Genomic DNA, 23,930 nt, shown 5'->3' on the forward strand with positions numbered 1-23,930 from the left:
CTCCTTCCACTCTACCTGGTATTCTCTCATAGCAGTAAGTTTTTTATAGAAAGAATCTGTTGTCAGTGCCTTGTTTAAACCCTTTCATGGGCTGCCATGCGCTTGACCTGAGCCCTGCCTTCTCCAGCCTATGCCTGACTTGAGCCTCAGGGGCTCTTGTTCCTCAAACGTACCAAGTACATGTCCCAGCCCACCCCCAGGGTCTTTGCTCTTGCTGTTCTGTTGGATCAAATTCAGCTTCCTTTCTCCCAGCTCCCCCTCATCCGGCAGGTCTCAATTCTCATGTCACCTCTTTTCAACAACTCTATAAAAGAGTCACTCTATTATAGCCCCGTTTCCTTCATTGCACTTAACACGTCTGAATCTAAGAAAAAATCTAAGTAAATCTAAAGCCGTGGAGAATGGACTAGTCTACCTAGGTTCAAATTCTGGCTTTACCCTGTAACCTCCCTGTGGCTCTCTCTCCTCATCTGTTAAAAAGGAGTATAATAAGAGTGCTGTGATGAGTAACATCAATGCCCGACATATACTAAGTACTATTTAAGCATTTGCTATAATGATTAGGTACATTTGAAGGCAAGGACCTTGCTCCTGATCGTCTCTATATTCCTAGCACTTAGAACACCCAGTGTACAAGTTTGTCAAATGAATGACTGTTGTTCCTCTTCATTGTTCCATTCATATTAGTGATAGGATCTACCATTCTCCCAATGTTTTAGTGATGTTTTTACCCCGGATCACCAATTAATGTGTCTTCATGGTCTATTTTACATGCATTTATTTTATTCTATTCACATCGACAATTGTCATACCACCTACAAAAAGTACAAAAGCCTAAACCATTTTCCAATACCAGGTCAGAGCCAAGGTGCAAAAGAGGAACTATACGGTAAATTACAAGAAGAGTTCAGGTGTCCCGTATGAAGCATGCTGCCTGTCACATGATGCATTTAAAGCTGTAAATATTGCCACAGGAGAATCTCTTGTCTTTGCAGCGGCCACACAGCTCCTGCCGATGAGGCCTCCTTAGATCGATGTGTCTTTTCTTTTGAAGACAGGAACAACGAGACTTTGAACAGGTCTTTTGAAAAGAAGCAACAGTTTGGGGACTAAATGATCAAATTAGTTCTTCAAATGTAGTCTTCAAATGAAAATACTTTTCCCCACCAGCCCTATCCCCGATATCTTTCTCCTCCTTTGAATCCTATGAGAAGTCCAAGACCAAGTTGTACAAAACCACTCACAGCCCACTAAATGTCATGCATTTTTCAAAATGAATGATCAGACGATATTTAAGAGAACATTGATGAGCCAGTCCAGAAGATACAAGAGAAAAGGTTTAAAAGTTAGAGTTTTGTAGAGTCTCTTCATTATACAGGTTTCTACATTTGTAGCCAGGTGGGAGTGAGCAGTGGGTATTAAGTGATTTGATTACCTAGACTGGAACATTTAAAAAATACTAGAGCAGTGATTCTCAACCAGTAGTATTTTACCTACCAGCAGACATTTGGAAATACCTGGAGAGATTTTTGCTTGTCACAACTGGAGGGAGGGGTGTTCTAGAGGAAGCTAAATATTTTCCTTCCAGTCATGCCTAATCTCTGCTGGAATTTGAGGAATTTTTAACCATTATCCTATTCTGTCTTCTGATAAATAAAAAACACACCCCATGGAGAGTGGTATACTACCCTGGCCCACCTTCCCAACCCTGCTAATCTTTGAAAATTTATAATCACTGCTCAATTTTCTGCATATGTTCGTAGCCAAAAAGAATATGTAAAGCTTTACCTTTTATATTGTGAAAAAGGCAGTTTTATTTTCCAAATGAGTGTCTCAGATATGATTTATCAAATGTTGTACTGCACTTACATCTTCCACTCTCCCGTTGATGAGTATGCATCCTTAAGAAAATTCTAATAGCAATACTCACATGTTGTTTACTCTAGGTACTGCTCCAAGCACTTTATATAAATTCACTTAATCCTCATATCACCTTTATAAGGAAGAAAAGGCTTAATTCAAAACAAATTTTTTTAGTTAAAAAAAAAATCAGGATTTAGTCTAAAGGTAGGTTTCTGGTTTTAGTAATGGTGGATTAGGTAGTTTTGACCAAATCTCCTACTTAGGACAACAAGAAAAGCTGAGCAGAGAAGATAATAATTAAAAACAAGAACTACTTGAAGGCACTGGAGAGATACCAAAGTATCAGAGGAGGAAGCCCAGAAATAGAGATGAGCCTGACATTTGGGACTATTTTCTCTCTAAAGGTAATTCTGTAAGAGGTGAAAGACAACAGGAAGCTGAAAATGAGTTTAACAAGTTGATGAGGCTGAGGGATAATCTTAAATATGTCAAAGTAGGAGAGACCTGGTAAACAATTCAGGTTTTGTGCTGGGACCCTGAAGGGCCCTGAAAGGCTACACCCTAAGAATAAGAATGAACCCAAAATTGACCAGCCTTCAACTGCTGAAGCCCAGTTTCAAAACTTGGTGAACTCCTATGATTGGAAAATAGTAATCTGAAATTGCTAGTGTCCCCATCTGCCCAACAGAAGCAGACAAGTCTTCTGTGAAAAACAATACTATCCTAGGCCTCAAATTATCACTATAATTTTTCATATACAATATATAGCACTCAAAAGTAACCAGGTATATAAGGAGACAGAACAACATACTCGAAAACCAAGGAACGTGAAGAGGATAGCAACAGAACCATACAGGATCAAATTAATGGAGTTTTATGGTACGGATTTTAAGAAAATGATGCTTAATATGTTCAAAGAGACTGATATTTCCAACAAAGAACTGGACGTCACTTAAAAAGACATAAAAATTCTAGTACTGAAAAACACAGTAACTGAAATCTATAACTGAATAGGTAGGTTTGACAGCAGATTGGAAAGAGCAGAAGGAAAAATTAGAGAAATGGAAGATAGTTTAGTAGTTGCTATCCAAACGGAAGCAAAGAGAGACAAAAGCTTAGGAAATACAGAAAAGAGCATAAAAGAGATAAGGGATATGGTGAAAGGTCTAATATGAGTAATTAGAAGAAAGAGAGAATGGAGGTAGAAGTAATATTTTAAAGATAATGGTTGATAATTTTCCAAGAGTGATAAAAGTCTTCAAGCTACAGATTCAAGAAACACTATGAATTGTAAGCAGGATAAATACAAAGAAACTACAATTGGGCATAAATTATAAAACCGTTGAAAACCAAAGCAGAGAGAAATATCTTAAAAGCAAACAGACTTAAGAAGGTGAGAAAGTGAGATATATTACTTCAAAGGAGCTGCAATAAGACCAATAGCCAACTTTACAGAAACAATGAAGGTCAGATCCTTAAGGGGCAGAAAGAAACTACTGCCAACCTAAAAATTTTATATTCAGCAAAAATATCCTTTAGAAAAGCTATCTAGACAAAATAAAATGTGTCACCTTCAGATCTGCATTACAGGAAATATTAAAATGTGTTCTTCAGGTATAAGGAAAGTGGTCCCAGATACAAAAAGGACCTGAGAGCAGCAGAAAGGGTAAATATGTAGCTAAAGTTAAATTAATTATGACTATAACAAATAATGTCTTTTAAAGTTTAAAAATAACATACAACAATAGCAGCAAAGAAGTTTGGATGAAGTGATAAGGAATTAGTGTGACCTAAGGTCACTGCATTGTCAAGGAGAGGTGAGATTGACTTATCAACGTCTACATAAGTTGTTAAAGAATCATGCTGTATGATGAACATTAAAGAAGAACATTAAAGAATGAATAACTGCCAAGATAATGGGGGAGGTTTTAAAAAATCAATTCAAGTGAACACAAGAAAAAGGAGTATAATAGTAAGAAAATATATTTAAATCCAAAGTAATTATAGTAAACAGACTAAATGAGAATGTCAGACTAGAAAATCTAAAGATAAATAATTTATAAACGATTAGACTAGTTTTTTAAGTTATTTATTTCTTAGTAGTATAAAAATGTTAAGTAAGTGAAGGATTTAGGATAAAAAAAATTCTTGATTATGAAAATCAACTATGTCACACTTTTCTGAAAAGCTTCAAGAGATATCTCCTGCAAGCTGTTTTATGTAAGAGCTCATCGAATTCTGTGACATCCTAGACCTTGGGGACACCATGGAATCTGATCACAACTCTAATACTATCTGTCCAACCTTGGGCAAGTTATTTTCTTATTGAACTTTAGCTTTCTGGTCTGTATCATGGGAATAACATCTACCTCAAAGGTTAGATTACAGGAGATAATGAAAAGCACTTGGCCTCAAGTTTGGCACATAGTAAAAGCTTAATAAAGGTTACCTGTTAAATTATTACATGCAGACTATACACAGGGTGTTTGAGGAAAAACACACCACATACATAAACACACCACATAAGGCAACTTAAGAGTAAATCTTCCCCTTCCCCCCGCCAAAAAACGTAGAATTAATGTTTTTTCTAAAATATTATAAAAATTCAAACATACAGAAAACCTAACACTCCTGTACAGATATCTAAGTCTATCAAATCCTAACATTTTGCCACAGAAGCTTCATGCTTAAGAATAAAAACATTATAGATACGATGGAAATATTCTATTTGCTTACCTGGCATTGTATTGCTTCTACTCGATAAGGGTTAAAACTCTTTTGGCATTTGCAACAGAGTTGTTTGAAATAAACCTAAAGAGAAATTTGTCTTTTATACAAGTTTATAGGTACTCTAGGCTCCCAGATCTTAATTTAAGTAATCCATTCCTTCACCTTGCAGCTTGCTTTTGCCCAACCTCTATGCTGAAGTCTTAAGCTCTTCTAGTGCTATCAGTCACTTTTTCTTATTATTTGAACCTCATTTTCCTTACCTGTAAAATTGAGACAATACCACTTCCTTTTTCTATAATTCTGACAACTACCCAATAATGTACACAGAGTACCACAGTAAAAGTCTTCAGTGAGAAGTAGCTATGATAACTTTATTCATTGTGCAGGCAGAACCCTTGACTTGCTCCTTCTGTCCTGGTCTATTTGCCCCTACTTTTTCATTTTTTTCAGTATTTCTCAATTTGAAATTTAAATTACTTATAGTTACCCACCAACACACGTGGTTTCCAGGCTTTGTGCATTTTCTTGTGCACTTTCTCTCCCTTCCTCACTTGGTGAACTCCTATTTATAAACCTTTAAAATCCTGCTTGGACATCAGGATGCCTTCCCTCTGACAGGGTTAATCGTCCCCCTCCTATATCATTTCTGTACCACTTCCATGCCACGGGTGCCAATGCATATACCACCAAATCTCATTTTGTCTGCGTCATTCCTATCAAATTTCTCCAGGATGAGTTCTATGTCTCGTTCTTTTTTTCCTAGTGTCACCAGTGTTTGAATTAAACCCACTGTTTCTTTTCTGGCAAGAGAAGGAAAGTAATTTTAGTTTAGTTTAAAAATCTATTCGCCTCCAGGTTCTAGTAAATGGCTAGGGTTAAAACAACAACAACAACAACAAAAAACAACCAAGTTTTCATTCAGGTGGTAGCATGCCTCCTTACCCTCTCCCTCTACAGTCCTTAAGAAGGAAAAGCAGTATCTAAAATGCAACAGCACAGGGGCCTCAAACTCAAATGCTTGTAGAGGTGAATGAGAGACACGAGATGCAGACTGCTGTGAAATAAAGGCCACATGCCCAGTGAAAGGAGACAGAAGCTGCTCAAGTCCAGCCTACTGCTCTCAAACTGAGAGCGTTTAATGACCAGAGTCTGATGGTTCAGGAAAATCTGGAAATGCAAAATGTGGAATCTTTCCCAGCCTAAATATGTTGACAACTAATTCAAATTAAGGCGGGGAGCCTAAATAACCAAGTCTCTCAAGGTTAACTTTACAATAAATTATTTCTCTCATTGCCCCACCTTGTGGACAGACAGTGGAAATTTTCTAGAGCTAAGGCCCAAACTTGTTACAATATACCAACTAAAAAATGATTATAGGGCTTCCCTGGTGGCGCAGTGGTTGAGAGTCTGCCTGCCGATGCAGGGGACATGGGTTCGTGCCCCGGTCCGGGAAGATCCCACATGCCGCGGAGTGGCTGGGCCCGTGAACCATGGCCCCTGAGCCTGTGCATTCGGAGCCTGTGCATTCGGAGCCTGTGCTCCACAACGGGAGAGGTCAGAACAGTGAGAGGCCCGCATACAAAAAAAAAAAAAGATTATAGCAAGTCCCAATGTATACAAGAGCAAGAGTTCATTTAAATAACCTGACATTTTGTCTGGTGCAACTACCAAACCAAATATAACACCAGGGTTCAGGAGCTCAAGAGCTCTTGTGGACAGCCCAATTCAGTTCAATCCAAACATTTACTGAACACCTGTTATGTGCCTGGCACAGAGGCTGCCAAGATGACCGAGACAGCATTCTAGTCATGCTCCATTAGGAAACATGTTCTTCCTCCATGCAGCACCTGTGCCCGCCCATGCTCTCCCTTGTCCCACTCACTTTTACTTACCTTATTAGTTCCAGAAATGCACCACACATAAGCACTCTCCCATCTGGTCTTACAATCTTTACAGTGAAAATAGCCATATTTTGGTTCTAAAAACTGCAAATAAGGAGGAAAAGTCCTTTACTATCTTGGGGTGGTGGGGAGGGGGGGGGTGCGGATAAAAAGCCAGATCCTTCTATCCTTGTGGCTTTGTATAAGAAACAACAAGAAGCCTCCTTAATCTCATTCATAGCTATTCTCAAGGTCACTACGTGAACTCAGCTCTCAAGGATTGATTACTCTGGGACGCTTCTAGCTGCTCTCACGCTTTTCCAATCTATTTTCCCCAAGGCCATTAGCACCACCTGCACAAAATGAAGATCTGATCACAGATTTCACAAACCTGAAACCCTTCTTTGTCTCATTTCCAATAGCTATGGTTCCCAAACTTTGGACTTTCATAGGCTTAAAGTTGGCACCCCATTTTACCAAAAAATTAAACACACACACATACACATAAGACATGTAAAATATATGTTTGCAGAGAAGATTCTGCTCTCGTTGCACCAGAAATGGAAAAAAAGGAAAGAGAGGGCTGAGGTGAGGGAAAAGAAAGCTCACCTGGAAGTTGGGCTTCCGGAGCGGCTCGCTGGCGTCTCCCTGAGCTTGCTTGCTCTTCCTTTCCCGAGGACTTGAGGCATCTTCCTCCCCCAACTCTTCCTGTTGCCGGAGTTCCTCCCGCTGGTTCTCTTCCGACCTTGGTGTTGGTGGCGGCAGCGGCGGCGGCTGGCTGGCCTCGGGAGGACCCGAAAGCGCCTTCCTCTCCTCGTCTTCCCCATCCTTCTGCAGCCGCACCAGGCCCCTGCGGCCCATCACTGGCGAATATACTTCCCAGGCTGACAGGGGCGCCTTGTACCCCGTGCTGCCCCAGGGGGAGCGGCTGTGCAAGGTGCGAGGCCCCAGTGAGCATTGCACGGACTTGTCCACCCGGGGGTTCACCTGCACGCCCACCTCCTTGGTGTCGGCCTTGCACAGACGCAGGCTCAGGCTGGGGTTCATCTGGGAGAGAATGGCCTTAAGCTGGGCCCTCTTGTAAGGGTCCACGCAGTAGTCGGAGGCGTTGGAGGGCACCAGCAGCCCCGGCCTGGCCAGGAAAGCGGGGGCACCGTTGTTGTGCCTCCAGTCGGGCTGTTTGTGCTCAGAAAGTCCAGGCTGGCCCAAAGGCAGCGTGTTCCCATAGCCCGGGTACAAGCTGTAGGGCACACGGACCAAGCGCTCCATCCGGCCGCAGTGCGCCCAGGCGCAGCGTAATATCCTGGGGCAGTTTGTTTGTGTCCTTGTTTTGCCTTCCACCTTCATCCGCTCCCTCTTTCTCCAGATCAGGTTGGTTCAGGTTCTTCCCAAGCTTCTCCATTTATTTCTGATTCTGATGGGTGCTGCTTCCTATTACCCTAATTGCAGGAGGGAAGGGGATCTCCCTACCTACTGAGGTCTAATTGCCACCTCATCCCTAATTGCTTTTTTCTGTCTCTTCAATTCACTGCTCCTGAATCTTTTTTCAAAGCTGTTTTTCATTTACCTTCTTATTCACACACGTTTTAATTAGCAATTCATTAATTCACTATTCCCACAGTGACTTACCATTTTAGAGACCCTGTTTTAAAAGATACTGTACATCCAATACGAGCAGTAAATTATTTGAGCTGCCACACTATAAGAGTGAGTATAAGGAAGAAAGTATATTATGGCAGAGCTAAAGAACGTAAAAAACCTGGTACTACAGGAGCAAGGAGCATAAAGTTATGGGCAGAGTGTGGGGAGGGGGGGAGGGGGAGGAACAGGGTATATAGTGAAAAAGTATATTTCAGAGGGTTGTATGACATACCAACAGTTCTCAATAGTCTACTCTAGTGGACCCGCCCCCCAAAAAAGGTGAAAAGCAGCAAATTGTTCAAATTTAGAGGTTAAATGCAGACAATCACAGGATAGTTAAGTATCTGAAGTTACACAGACTTGAACTGAAACCTGGGCCTTGTTTATCACTCAACTTACTTAACTAGATAACTCAGATTCCCCATCTGACAATACTAACCAATTTATAGGATTATTGTAAGATTAAACGTGATATCCTTTATAAAGCAGAATAACTCATAGATGTTCATTAAGTGTTAGCTGTTATTGGGTAAGGATCCCAGGCCCATGTTTCTTTGCTATTTAGGCCTAGATGATCGTAAGCTTTGGTATCTATCTGTATTGGTAAGGCTTCCTACTACAGCAAAGGATTACGATCAAACTAAAATGACACCTCAGGTACCAAGTAGAGGCCACTCTTTTTCAAATCCACGGTTGCTTCCACTGTTCACTGCTCAAGAGCCTTCGGAAAGCAGCAAGGCCCATGAGCCCCTCTCACCTCCAGAATCCAGCTGAAGGCTTCCTAGGTACTACAATAAACCTGAATAAAGCCTTGTGCTAGGCATATCACAGACCCCGTGAATGATGAGACTGCTGTCTTTCAGGGCAGTTTGGAGGGGAAGTTAGGCACAAAACAGTTGTTTGGTACCCTAGGAACGTCAGGGATACTACGGAAGCCTGCAGAGGGAAGTGCCTAACACTGCAGGAGGCCTGAGGTGGGTTTCACAATTTTTCAAGCAGGGAAACAGGCTCAGAGGTTTTGAAATCCTGCTGCCTAAGAGCAACACGCGGACTAGACCCAACGTCCTCTGGCTTCAAATCTCGGCCTCTTCCACTCCTTAGGGCGCACTCAGCCGGGAAGGGAGTTATCCACAGCCACGGACCACTCTGGGGTTTTCTAACGTCTGCCCACTTCGGGGGACGCCCGCTTTTAGGACCAAACAGGGACTTTTCACAGACCCCAGGCCGCATTCGAGGGGGACCACCCAAACGTGACATGGAGCGAAGGGGGAGGAGGCGGCGAGTATACATAGGGCGTGGTGCCTCCAAGCAGCGCGGCCTAATAGTCTGAAGGCTCAGGAGAAGAGAACGGACACCTCAGCTCCCTCTTTAGCGGCTCGGAACTGACTGTCAGGCAGCCAAACAAGTATTCGCTTCGGCCACAACTAGAGGCGGCGGAGACGCGGCCCGAGTCTGACTTCCGGGTGGCGCGCGCGCGCTGCGTGCAGCGTCATGGCGTCATCGCGTGACGTATCCCGTGAGCGGGCTTTTGGAGCGAGAGTCTGAAACCGCTGGGCGGAGGTGGGACTGTTACGGCTCCGCGCCGTGTGTGTTGTCTGGGTCGGTGGGTCGCGGCGAAACGGAGCCTGCGGGGTCAGGTTTCTGATCTGAGTGCCGGCGCACGTTTTGTCAGCCTACTCTGGACAAAAACAGCTGCACCTCTGAAGGCGGTTAGTATTCGCAGGGGTGGAGACGGGCGGCGGGGAGTGCCTCCGGTGCCCGGGTGGGAGCCGGGCCTCGGGCCCTCACTGGTCCCTGCCCACCCCGCACCGACGGGGAGAAGGGACCCGCTCCTCGGGGCTCGAGGGCGCCCCTTCCCCGGGACTCCATTGCCCAGCTTTGGACGCCGCTTGTCCCAGACGTCTCAAGCTGAAGTTTCCTTAATTGGAATCACGATGAAGTTACTTTCACGGAATATTGCTATCTTGGAAAATGTCCTAGAGCCTGTGGCCCACTGTATCTGCCTCACTTAGTCCCCGGGTAACTGCTGTGTTAACGAAGATTTACTGATTGGGAATTGTCAAACGGTGTTGATCTAATAGCCCTCGCTAACTGCGCAGCCACTAGCCACACGTGACTAGTTAATTTAATAAAGAGTAAATAATATTAAAAATTCTGTTCTTGAGTCAGACTTGCCACATTTCAGATGCTGAATGTGGCCAATGGCTGCTCTATTGGACGGCACAGATATACAATGCTCTCTTCATCGCTGTGAGTTCGATTCTTTTCCCGAGTGGGACCGAGGTAAATAAGCATTGTAACTTTAGGCAGGTTTAGCCGCTTCCGCTTTTGCCTCAGAGTCACTTAAGAAGGACTGCATCCCTGTGAAGTGTATTTTGGTGTTCTCTTTTGCAGACTCCGTTACCAAACGTTGGAATAATATTGTAGATAAAAATGCCGATTGGATGCAAAGAGAGGCCAACGTTTTTTGAAATTTTTAAGACGCGATGCAACAAAGCAGGTATTGACAGATTTTATATAAATTGATCGTTTACATTGAGAAAAATGTTTTCAGAAAAATGTGTAATTATGCATGCTTGCTGAAAAAAATTCAGTACTTCATGTTTTTGTTTACACTATACACTGTGCTTTATGGAGTCATAAATCAGGAAAATAATCATTTACAGTTAAACAAATGATAAATATAGAACCTGTAGTGGATAAAGAGGAGACTGACCCCTTGATTAGCAGAATTGCTTTTAAAGCAGAGAACTTCTAGCAAATCAGAAGCACTGGTAACGTTACAGCAGAAGTTGTCAAACTTTTTGGTCTCAGTTCTCCTTACACTCTTAAAATGATTGAGGACCAAGAGCCTTTGTTTATGTAGGTTACCACATTAGAAATTAAAACTAAGAACTTAAAAAAATATTAATTTAATTAATAAAAATAAACCCATTGCATATTAACATGAATAACATGTTTATGAAAAATAACTATTTTACAAGAAAAATGTGAGAAGAGTGACATTATTTTAAAATTTTGCAGTTCTCTTTACTATCTGGCTCAATAGAAGATAGCTGGATTCTCATACTCATTTCTGCATTTAATCTGTTACAATATGTTGTTTTGGTAGAAATACATGAAGAAAACTCAACCTCACACAGCAATGTAATTAGAAAAAGAAGTATTTTAGTAGTCTTCACTTAACTGTGGCTATTTTTCTTTGGTACTACTCGAAAACTTAAGACAAGTGGTAGTTTCTTAAAAGTTGCAATGTGGAATCCGAAACCATGTAATGAATTTTTCATACTCTTCTTACATTAAATTCAATTAGTCTTTCTTGTACCTTGAATAAATCTTTTATCCATGTTGTAACATCATGCGTGGATTATTTGAAAAATATTAATGATATTCCATATATTGACACATTGCATTAGACATTATTAAAAAATCACATTGGAGGGCTTCCCTGGTGGTGCAGTGGTTAAGAATCCTTCTGGCAATGCAGGGGACACGGGTTTGAGCCCTGGTCCCGGAAGATCCCACATGCTGCAGAGTAACTAAGCCCGTGTGTCACACTACTGAGCCTGTGCTCTAGAGCCCACGACCCCACAACTACTGAGCCAGTGAGCCTCAACTACTGAAGCCCATGCACCTAGAGCCCGGGCTCCGCAACAAGAGAAGCCACCGCAATGAGAAGCCCTTGCACCGCAACAAAGAGTAGCCCCCGCTCGCTGCAACTAGAGAAAGCCCAACGCGCAGCAACAAAGACCCAATGCAGCCAAAAGATAAATAAATAAAATAAAATAAATAAAAATCACATTGGTTACCTCACTGAACTCAACAGAAAAGTCTTTTAAGATTGGGAAGACATCAAGCTCACAGAGGCTGATAGAGTTTTTAACAAAATTCTAATTCTCATTTGAAAGCTCACATGTTATCATTGGCAACAAACTGTTGTTTTCCCTGCAGTAACAGGCCCACTTCATTCACTTTCGAGAAAATTTCTACCAAATCACCCAACTCAGAATAACTTAGTCGTTCTTTCTTGTGAAAATGGCTTTCCATGAAAAGTGCTAATTCAGCTCACAGCTCATCACATGAGTGCTTTTTCTAAACAACTCTTGTGCTTAAATATGCAGAAATGCTTTATGAATGCTTCCATTTTTGTCACAGAGAATATTAAAAACATGTGCCCAAGGGTTAGGCTTTAATAAAACTAACTTTTGCTGCCTAGTTAAGGACACTTTAAGTTAAACTTGCTTTTTTGGCCGCACCACGCGGCATGTGGGATCTTAGTTTCCCGACCAGGAATGGAACCCGTGCCCCCGCATTAGGAGCATGGAGTTTTAACCACTGGACCTCCAGGGAAGTCCCGCTTTTTTGTTTTTGTTTCTGTTTTTTTACAAGTGCATGGTGACGAAGAAAACAGTGACTCCTAGTGCAGTTTGTGGCCACTGCCTTGACTCAGGCAAAGCTGTCATCAGTTTTACCCACCAGTGGTATAAATGTCAATGTTGGGAAAAAGGCAAATGATGGCTAATATTATTATGAAAATAGTTTTGACCTTATGGACCTCTTGAAATGGTCTTAGTGACCTTCGCCTCAAGTGGTCCACAGACCACACTTAGAGAACCACTACTTTAAGGATAGATCATAGGAGAAATTTTGTCTTTCTCTTTAACAGAGAATCTATTCCATTCAATTTGTGAGTCTCTTGTACCTATAGATTTATCACAGCCACTTATGTAGTATTGATAATTACTTGAATTGTATCTGTGGAATGCATTCTTACTATGCATGATTTTTGTTTCTGAGTCGTGAATATGAAAGAAAACTTTAGAAGAGCTAATATAGGTAATAATCTCCTTGTAACTTTTGTAAACTTTTGTTATACCTTACTACAGATTGATAAGAGAACAGATTAATGATCCTGTTTAATTAGTATTCCTTAAAAGTAATCCACAGTCAGAATCTCAAGCAATTGTAATCTTTACTGGCTCATGGATTTTATTGTGTCACTGATTAAAACCCAGGTGGGATTTTAATTTTTCTTACAGATTTAGGACCAATAAGCCTTAATTGGTTTGAAGAACTTTCTTCAGAAGCTCCACCCTATAATTCTGAACCTTTGGAAGAATCAGAATATAAAATCAGCAGTTATGAAACAAACCCATTTAAAACACCACAGAGGAAACCTTATCATCAGTTGGCTTCAACTCCAATAATATTCAAAGAGCGAGGTCTAACTCTGCCACTGTACCAATCTCCTTTAAATGAATTAGATAAATTCAGATTAGATTCAGGTAAGTAATATGATGTGGTTGACTAGAAAAAACATGAACTAGTAATTCAGACAAATTACTGTTAAAAATCCCAGCTCTGTTGTTACCTATGTCATGTTGGTCAGTTCAACCTCTCTGGCCACACTTTCCCCACCTGAAAAGTGGACATGTGAAAATACTACCAAGGTTTGGATTAAATAAAATAATGTAGGTCCTTGATAAATGTTTCTTTTCCTCCTTCCTTTGATTAATATATCCTGCCCACTGAGATTTGCTAAATTATGTCATTCCTATACAAAAAAACCTAGGGCTTGTTTTGATGTTAAACTAAACTGTATTTCTGCAGGCTATCACAGAGGACAGATTCTTTTTAACAGTTGCTATAAGTGTCTTTTGATTCGGTAGCACTTTCTCAGGCCTGTGTGCCAGATGTTTGCAACTTATCATGTAATAAGATGATATATTCATTTAAATATTTATTACCTGCTTGATTTAAGTAACATACTCTTCCTTTCTTTGGAGTATTACTCTCTAGTAAGAGGAATTAACAGTACACAGATTAAGTACAGTTTAGGGTTGAATGTGGTACATGCCAAAAGAACAAAAAGTATAATGAGAGTTAAGAAGAAAGAAAGCATAAATAATACTGAGGACAATTAGGGAATATTCAGTTGAATTAAACCTTGAAGAATAGATGAGATTCAGAAATTTGAAGATGGAGTAGAGTGAGCGTGTTCTAGGCAGAGGGAAAAACATGAGGAAGAATATGTAGTTTGTGAAGTTAATAGCAAGGAATTCAGACTGTTTGGAGTGTTGCGTGTTTGAAAGGGACCAATAAACAGCCTAAGGCTAAAAAAAGCAGATTAGAGGCAGACATTGAATGCCAGGCTAAAGAAATTGAATTTATTTGATAGGTTGTTGAGCAGAGAAGTCACATGCAAATTTAATCATGCTACTTCCTGCTTCAAACCTTTGATTACCTCCCTTTGCCCTCATGATAAAATCCAGACTCCTTAATATGATTTACAAGGTCCTTTATAATCTGTTCTCTCATTAACTCTTGCCTCATCCTGCCATAATTCCCCTCCCACCCACCCTCAATTTTCCATTCATTTGTACTGAATTTCCTTCTGAAACCACCATGCTCTGTGGCTCTTTACACACTGTTACCTCTGCCCAGTACTTACTTACTTCTTATGCTTTGTCTAGCTAACTGACACGCATCTTTCAGATCTTGACTTATTTCTCTGCTTCTGGGAAGTATTGCCTCTTGCACTCCTTTAGCTTCCAGTGAAGGAGACTTAACATAAGCAATTATCCTCTGATTAGTGCTATGAAATAGGAAACTCATGGTATTAGAAAATGCACATATAAAAGGGGATGTAGGTAATGAGCAAAGATTTTCTTAGACATTATTGGATACCTAATGGCATACGTAGTGAGTATTCAGTAAGTATTTGTAGAATAAATATTTATTTTGCTTAGAAAGCCTAAAAATCTGGCAGCAGTCTTTGGAGATGTGTTTTTCAAAACGTGAGGCATGGACCATTAGACTCTCCTGAAGTGCTGATTGAAAAGGAAGATTCCAGGCACTTTTCTGAATCTATTAAATTAGAATCTCTGGGAATGGTGGTCATGAATGTACATTTTAAACTAATTGGGTGATTCTTATAGGAAGAGAAGACTGCAGGCAGGGAGATCAATTAGGAGACACATAGTGGTCCAGGTGATGGGAGCAGGTACCTGAAATAGAGTAATGGTAGTGAGTGGATATAGGAGGCAGAAACTACAGGACCCTGCAATAGCCTAGATATGGAAAATTCAAAAGAAAGGATCAAATCACAGGTGTAGGGCACGACTAAGAATGTAGTGGTGGCATTCGTAGAAATTGTAAGCACTGGGCGAAAAGCAGGTTTGAGAGGGAAAAGGTTTGAAAGGATGAAAAAAAGTAGGTTGAGGTTTGGATTGCAGTTTGAGAAAGTATTGGGATGTGAAGGTGGAGATGTCCTGAGAGCTTTTGGGAATACAAGACTGAAACTAAAGAAAGAATACAGGTGGGAGAGAAAGCTATAGGAATCAACTATCTGTTTGGAAAGTGAGGAAGTCATCAGATATGGTGAGAAAATTGATTATGATGAGGCCTAGGATAGAACCTTAGGGAATATTTAACAAATGAAACGTAGAAGAGGACACAGAAAAGGGAATCATCCATTCAACAAATAGTCCATGCTTGCTTTTTGCCTGGCAGCTTGCTTGGCATTAAGGATACAAACATGAATAAGATGGCTTTTGACCTCTGGAACTCAGTCATGTAGGGGAGAAAATATATAAATATACTGGTTGGTATATGTTATAATAGGAGCATGTATAAAGTACGATGTTATAGATATAGTAAAGGTAACAGCCATCTGTCTTAGTTGCTCAGGAAAAGCTCTGTAAACCAGTTTATACTGAATCTACTGAATCTTGAAAGACATACCTAGAGTTGGTGGTTTATTGTCTAATTGTAACCTGCTGGGATTGGTCTTTCTATAACCAAGGAAGGATAGGAATGAATTAATAAGGTCACTGTGGACTCACGGCAGAGGAGTTAACTTTTTTAAGGTTGCATAAATAATTCTGTTGACTTGAGACCTTTTGCTTTTAAGTTTACTTTAAATTGAGTATTGAAATGTAAGAGTAGGACTTAAACTGTTTTTAAACGTACTTAGTTCAGTTCTAACATCTAATATGTTATTTTTAAATTATCCATTAAATTCCATGAGGCAGTGTGCTGTTTCTTCTCAGCAGTCTTCCCTCTTGCATAAGATTCCATGAGTTTATCTTAACCATCGTTCGTCTTATTTATGAGCTCCTCAAGTTATTTGGGAAATATTTATTGGGGTATGAACTTCATTTTTACTGGTTCATTTATTTATTTACTTTTCATTTCTTACAGTTTCTATTCTTTTGCACTTCTTTTTATTGCTGAGCCAATATCAATACTTTATTATTAACTAAAGTCCTGTGTTTACACTAGGGTTCATTCTTTGTACAGTTCTGTGGATTTTGGCAAACGTGCAATGTCATGTACCCACCATTACAGCATCATACAGAATAGTTTCACTGCCCTGAAAATCCCCTGTGCTCCACCTATTCACCCTTCCTTCCTTCCCCCTAAACCCCTGGCAACCACTGATCTTTTTACTGTCTATAGTTTTGTCTTTTCCAGAATGTCATATAGTTGCTTCCTTCACTTAGCAATGTAAGGTTCCTCCATGTCTTTTCGTGGCTTGATAGCTCATTTCTTTTTATCATTGAATAATGCTCTTTTATGTGGATGTACCAGTTTGTTTATCCATTTACCTATTGAAGGACACCTTGGTTGCTTCCAAGTTTCAGCAATGATGAATAAAGCTGCTATAAACATTCATGTGCAGGATTTTGTGTGGACCTGAGTTTTCAATTCATTTGGGTAAACAGCTAGGAGTACAATTGCTGGATCTCATCCTAGAAGTATGTTTAGTTTTGTAAGAACTGCAAACTGTCCTCCAAAGTGGCCACACCATCTTGCATTCCCATCCACAGTGAATGAGAGCTTCTCTCGCTCCACATCCTCATCAGCATTTGGTGTTGTCTGTATTTTAGGTTCTAATCTAAATACACCATTCTAACGGGTGTGTAGTGGTATCATTGTTTGCCTTCTTTTTTAAGTCCATGTTTTTGTTTGTTCTGATTAGGACTTTATTTTAAGAAAGATCCTTAATCTTTCTTAAAACAAAGAAAGGGGAAAAGGTGAAATTTCAAAATAGGTTTAGTTACTTTTCAGTATCTTTAACTAAAAGTCTCTTAGAGAAGGAGATTGGATATCTTGTTGAAGAAGGGTTTGCAATTTACACATACATTTGGCTTATGTGTATTGCCTGTTTCTTGAGAAAGGAGAATATAACACAGTGTTTGAGTAGGCTGCTACAAATAGTTTTCAGCTTGGTCTTTGCTTTGTTTCAGTAACACTAATGCAGCTTATTTTCCCCAAAGCTTCTCTAAGTTAGAGATTATAGGAACAGTTAAAGCGATTATTGTTATTTTTCATTATTAATTTTTATTGAGTATAGTTGCTTTACAGTGTTGTGTTAGTTTCTTGCTATAAAGCAATTACTTTTAAAAGCAATTTTTTAAGAGTAATAGTAAGCACCTCAAATGCCAAATTTGTGATACAGAAAATAGGAATATTGAAAAACTATAAATTGGAATTGATAGAGCCACATATAGCTTTAGAAACATTATTGTCTTAGAAAGTAGATTTGTTCAGTAAGAACAGACACAAGTATTATGTGTCACTGTCTACAACCCACTTTTCTTATCATTGCTAATTCATTCAGCCAGTATTTGTGGAGTGTCTATAATGTATCAGGCATTATTGTAGTTTCTAAGGATACAGTGATAAACAAAACAAGTCCTCTACTTCAAGGAGCACACAGTCTAATAGGGGAAACAGGAACAGTGTATGATAAACTACTCTGTGGGGAACACATCAGAGGGGCGGTCAGTCTCACCTTAGGGACCAGTAAAGATTTCTGGAGGAGGAACTTTCAAAATGGAAAACTGAAAGAGAATCTAGGTCAAGAGAAATAAAAAGAGGTAGAAAGAAACAGTTTGTACAAAGGCCTAGAGTGAAAGAGAACATCCTTGCAGAATATGCACGTGGATGGACATGGCTAAAATTAGGTTGTGAAAGAATGTCATTGTAAAAATTAAATCAGATTGTGAAAGGCCTTGTTACTAGGGAGTTTTGTTATGGAGTTTGAACTCAATCTTGAAAACAAGATCTTGAGAGGTTTTCAGCAGAAGAGTCATATGGTCAGGTTTTGTACTTTGGTATGTTTTCAGTAAATGTCTTTTCCTTTACTCCCACCTGTCAAGATACCATAGTACTGTGTGTAACTTAATGACAAGTCATGCCACATTTATTTTGTATTCCACTTGTGTACATTTCAAACAGTTTTCCCTACTATACTATGAACTCCTTGTGGTTAAAGCTCTGTCTTGAATTGTATTACTCAAACTGTCTTGGGCTTGTTGTATGTGTCACATGGTTGTTGAATGGGGGCAGACATCCTTTGAGACATCCCTTTTTGAGAGGAGTGAGCAAACTGAGAAACCAGTTCAGACTGAATTCCCCATGTATTCTCCTTCCCAATGTAGATGAGGCTTTCTGTTTTTAAATACTTCCAGAGAATAAAAATTTCACAATCTAGAACATACACATCCTCACTGAATTATTGCACTGTTTCAGGAAAGGACATTGCTAGTGGTAAACATAAAAGTTGTTGCACGACGAAGGTGAAAATGAATCAAGTAAACGATGTTACCAGCCCACCTCCAAATTCTTCTCTTAGTGAAAGGTATGATGAAGTCATTATATTAAAATATTTAAATGAAACATTTTCCTACATGTGATGTTTGTTATATACAGATGCATCTAATTTTCATGGTAATATTTTGCTGTAGAGCCTGGTAGAGGATCTTCTATTTTAAAATAATTTCCTTTTAGATTGAGTCCTTCAATACAATAATTTTTACATTACAAACATTTACTTTGTTTTTCTTATAACATTGAATTCACTATTTTCCTGTGTCTCCATGGAATTTTTAAGTAACAAAAATATTATTGATGAAAAGCAATGCCTTTGAAATATCCTGTTTAAAATAATTTATGTACCTTGACTCTTTGGAGATAATATGATGCTGTTATAGAGTCACTTTATATAATTTTTAAATTCAAAATATACAATTCCTAACATCTAAAATTTGTGAGTACTTTATACATTACTTTCAATGGGGATTTTAAACATAAGTTAGTGGTTACTTAATTCTTCATGAGCTATTTACTTTTTAAAAAGTAATCTAAAAATATTACAAACTAGTATAATTCTAATAATTGATATGACTGAGAGTCCTTTTTTTTAATAAGATTAGTATTTTGTTTCTTTTTGCTATTTTTGTTCTCTTTTGAAATAATCTGAGGGATTTGTTTTGTTTTGTTTTAGTCCTGTTATTCTACGATGTACACATGTAACACCACAAAGAGAAAAGTCAGGTATGATTAAAAAGAAGGCTTTTTATTTTTCAAATACTCTAAATTTTAATAAAAATAAAGCTTAGTAATTTTGTCCCTTGTTTTATCCTCAGTGATATGTGGAAGTTTATTTCATACACCAAAGCTCATGAAGGTAAATATTCTGCCTCGTTTATTTTTACTATGTGGTAATTGAGAATTTGACAGCAGTGTCATAAGTTTGCCCTCAGATTTACAGGTCTGTACTTGAGATTGATTCACATAGGCATTCAGTAAACGAAAAATGAAAAAAATAAGTGAATGAAAAAATATTCTTAATTATCAGTGCACTTCTGTGAAATAAACTATTTTCTTTATTTTCAGGGTCAGACACCAAAACGTATTTCCGAAAGTTTAGGAGCCGAGGTGGATCCTGATATGTCTTGGTCAAGTTCTTTGGCCACACCACCAACACTTAGTTCTACTGTGCTCATAGGTAATACTAGCAAATATGTATTATATAAGATGATGTTGATAAATTATCATCTGTAATGCTTCTGTCCAAAGAAAAATATGAAAAGATGATTAGATAGTAATCAGATTAGATAATACTGTTTTTGATAGGTGTGTTGGTAGTTCAGAATAATTTTATTCTGTTTAGTGTAGATTGAAATAAATCTCAAGTGCATTAAATGATATTTTAGAGGAATCAAATTAATTTATACACAAACCAGGATTTTTTTTTTTATTCTAGGAAAAATACATTCCATGTTGATTCCTCTTTAGCTGGGCATTTAATTTTCTTCTTTTCTTGCTGAGATGAAATAATATAGGTAAAGCATGTTGAAAAGTTAGAAGTGTTTAACATATGATATGCCTTTCAACTATATTGTTATCTAAAAAAATACTAAAGTCTACAAGCTTTTGCTTTTAAGTCATGACCTCACAGCTTCATCTGATTTTCCAAGCCTTTGTGGACCGTATTACCTTCAAGTATTACCTTTTGGGCACTATTACCTTCAAGTCAGGATCAGCAAACCATAGTTTCTTACCACTTTATCAGTGGTACTAAGGAATTGTGAGCACAGCTTACCCACTGTGTTGATTGACCTTTCTATCATTACTATACTTCGATCAATTAATTTTGTTTCAAATGTGTCATTTAATCCAATAGTGCATGTTTCTTTTGATGTCTGACCAAAAAATACATAAGTTTTACATGAACTTTAATGTACGACATATGATACAGTATAGGTAAATTGAACTTTTTTTCTTACAGTCAGAGATGAAGAAGCATCTGCAACTGTATTTCCTAATGATAGTACTGCTGTAAGTAAATATGACAAATTGATTATGCTGTTGCAATTGCATATAATTTCAGAATGCCTTGAAAAATTATTTATCTTGCATTTTTCATTCTCTAATTTATGATTTATCTAAGCCTTTGAGGAAGTCTCTAAACCTGTTTCTATATGTGATTTTCTTTGACTTACTATGAAACTTTGCTGTCTCTCTGTTTAAGAATAAGTTGAATATACTATATGTATAGTGAGAGTTTTTATACTAGTGATTTAAAAGCATAACTTTTGCAGATTTCGAAAAGCTATTCTTCTAACCATGATGAAAGTCTGAAGAAAAATATTACGTTTATCCCTTCTGGGCCAGACAGTGAAAACAAAAATCAAACAGAAGCTAAAACTCATGGTAAGTCCTTCTGTTTAATTGAACTACTGTTTTCAACTGACATCATTGAAATATTGCTCCTCTTTTCTTGAAAAGAAAACACATTGCTTCTCCTTTCATGATTACTGAAGGTATTGAGAATAGAAACTAACTTGATTTAGATGAAAATGTTTAAACATCATACTAGGACAATACTATTCAAAGATGCTGTTGTGACACAAAAACAAAAGAAAACCCATAACTCAAAACTCACAGAGATGCAGATTAAGACTTAATGATTAACTAAATGTGAAAACCTTATTTTCTAATTAGAAAGTAAGTATGGTTGCAGATATACCTAAAGTTACCTAATCAGGTCATTGGAATATTGCATATTCTTAGTATTTGTGTATATCTGTATAAATGTATAGGATTGTATATCTGTGTGTGTGTGTATGTATGTATAAAATGAGACTTTATTGCCGGTTGTAGGGCCACAAAATTTGGAACTTCTAGTTTGATAAATCTTAGAATATTAAATTGTGTATATATAGTAAAATTGAGTGAGTTTCAGTTGTGTAGAGCTGGTAAAGAAAGGTTATTAGGGATTGAGTATGAATAAAAGGCTTTGAATACACTGGAATCAGTCTTGACCAGAAGAACAGGGCAAGGTTGGTGCCTCCCTACCCAAAAAATACCTAGTACTCAGGACAACCCTTTAAATGCTTATTTATTTATGTACTTATGTATTATTTATGTACTCAGGACAACCCTTTAAATGCTTATTAAATATGTTATTCAGTGTATACTATTTCTATGAAAAAGGTTTGAGAATAGTATAAATTATACGGTTGTGTTATAAAACGTTATTAATAATGCTTCTGCTTTATATTTTAACAGGATTAGAGAAAATGTTAGAGGATTCATTTGGTAAAGTAAATAGCTGCAAAGACCATTTTGAAAAGTCAATGCCATATGTCCTAGAAGATGAAGTATGTGAAACAGTTGCAGATATCTCTGAAGAAGATAGTTTTCCAGTATGTGTTTCTAAATATAAAACAAGAAATCTCCAAAAAATAAAAACTGGCAAGACTAGGAAAAATATTTTCAATGAAACAAAAACTGATGAATATGAAGAAGCTAAAATACAAATGACAGAAAATAAACATTCGTTTGTACCTGAAATGGAGCCAAATGACAGTGATCCATTAGATTCAAATGTAATAAATCAGAAGCCCCCTGGGAATGGAACTGACAAAATCTCCAGGGAAATTGTACCATCTTCAGCCTCTGAATGGTCTCACCTAACCCTCTCGGGTCTAAATGGAACCCAGATGGAGAAAACATCCCTACTGCATATTTCTTCTTCTGACCAAAATAATTCAGAAGACATCATAGGTACAGAGAAAGAACGTACCAACTTCATTACTTTAGAAAATTCTTTGCTGCATATTTCAAGCATATCAAAAACAGTGAAGATATTAAATGAGGAAACAGTGGTAAAAAAGAGAGATGAAGGGCAGTGTCTTGAGTCTCGTGAAGATTCCACTGTTGTGGGAAAGCAAGCACTATCTGATTCTTCTCTAATAGCTTCTCCACTTCAGGGTATCAAGAAGTCTGTATTCAGGATAAGAGAATCACCTGAAAAGACTTTCAGAGCAGATTTCTCAAGCAATATGACTGATGCAAACTTTAAAAAAGAACCAGAAGCCTCTAAAAGTGGATCGGAAGTACAAACTGTTTGCTCACAGAAAGAGGATTCTTTACATACAAGTTCAGTTGATAATGGCAGCTGGCCAGCCACCACCAAACATACTTCTGTAGCTTTGAAGAACGCAGGTTTGATATCCAGTTTGAAAAAGAAAACAAAAAAGTTCATTTATGCTATATGTGATGAAACATCTTATCAAGGACTGAAAATGCAGAAAGACCAAGAATCAGAACTAACTAACTCTTCAGTCCAATTTGAAGCAAAGCCTTTGGAAGCACCACATACATTTACAAATGTTGATTCAGGTACCTCTGTGTGTGTGTGTATGTGTGTGTGTGTGTGTGTGTGTGTGTGTGTGTGTGAATAGTGTGTCTAGTTTTATGGATGGTGACAAGTTTCTTATTTGAATATGTGAATCTCTTTCTTCAACCTTTTTAAAAAACACTTTCTGCTTTCATTCTGCAGTTTTTTCTTCTGTAGTGCTTTGGGGTTTTTTTTAAATCTGTATTTTATATTCAGTATCAGGCATTGTTGTTTAGGCCTTTGATTACCAATGTTCAGAATCATTTCATTCAAACTTGTTGGATTAATTTGCATAGTATATATATAATCATAACTCTTGAGACAGAGCATGTGATTCATAAACATCAAGAGCTTGGCTACTTAATTCCTGCTTTAATTTTCAGTATTATATGCAAGTTGGACAATTCTATAAATATGTTGTGCTATTTAATATGTATTTTCTTTAAAGCATGTAAAAAATAGAAAAAAGCTAACTGCCAGCTAAGTTTAATGTAAGGCAGTCATAAAATAGTGACTTTTTTGTTGTTATTACATAGTTTTTTAAATATTTAGAGATTGCTTAGAGTTATTACTATATCTCTGGGTGTCAGGAATGTGCACAATGAAACTCATTTTTTATTTGAGCAACAGTTTATTTACCAGTAACTATATTGTATGTTAAACAGGTGATTTTATCTCCCTGTGTGAAGATTTGAGTGGGTGGTAGTATCTCAGTGAACAATAGGTTTGGTGGAACTGGAGTAGAGAACACTTTGAGATTTAGGTTAATTTCCAGAGAAAAATGTTTGATATTGTGTATACCAGAGATAAAACCAATGAAACAGCTAATATGTAGTAGT

General features: G+C 38.2%; 2 protein-coding genes across 3 annotated transcripts in view; one reads left to right on the forward strand and one right to left on the reverse strand.

The window, feature by feature from the left end:
* Positions 1–929: 929 nt before the first annotated feature.
* ZAR1L (zygote arrest 1 like) lies at positions 930–9,522 on the reverse strand. The gene is given in 5 exon segments (XM_079902879.1): positions 930–1,117; positions 1,121–1,204; positions 4,600–4,674; positions 6,486–6,578; positions 7,083–9,522. Coding segments are annotated over 5 exon segments (1,170 nt in total). The 5' UTR covers positions 7,821–9,522; the 3' UTR covers positions 930–937.
* Positions 9,523–9,679: 157 nt separating this feature from the next.
* BRCA2 (BRCA2 DNA repair associated) overlaps positions 9,680–23,930 on the forward strand; it is a 53,975-nt gene continuing 39,724 nt past the window's right edge. For both annotated transcript variants that reach the window (XM_079903289.1, XM_079903290.1), the window contains exons 1-10: positions 9,680–9,823; positions 10,509–10,614; positions 13,154–13,399; positions 18,654–18,762; positions 19,408–19,457; positions 19,550–19,590; positions 19,800–19,911; positions 20,695–20,744; positions 21,008–21,119; positions 21,978–23,093. In XM_079903289.1, the coding sequence (XP_079759415.1) occupies positions 10,548–10,614; positions 13,154–13,399; positions 18,654–18,762; positions 19,408–19,457; positions 19,550–19,590; positions 19,800–19,911; positions 20,695–20,744; positions 21,008–21,119; positions 21,978–23,093 (1,903 nt within the window). In that variant the 5' untranslated portion in view covers positions 9,680–9,823; positions 10,509–10,547. The remainder of the gene's footprint in view (positions 9,824–10,508; positions 10,615–13,153; positions 13,400–18,653; positions 18,763–19,407; positions 19,458–19,549; positions 19,591–19,799; positions 19,912–20,694; positions 20,745–21,007; positions 21,120–21,977; positions 23,094–23,930) is intronic.

The sequence above is a fragment of the Stenella coeruleoalba genome (genome assembly GCF_951394435.1).
Source record: "Stenella coeruleoalba genome assembly, chromosome: 18".
Classification (NCBI taxonomy): domain Eukaryota; kingdom Metazoa; phylum Chordata; class Mammalia; order Artiodactyla; family Delphinidae; genus Stenella; species Stenella coeruleoalba.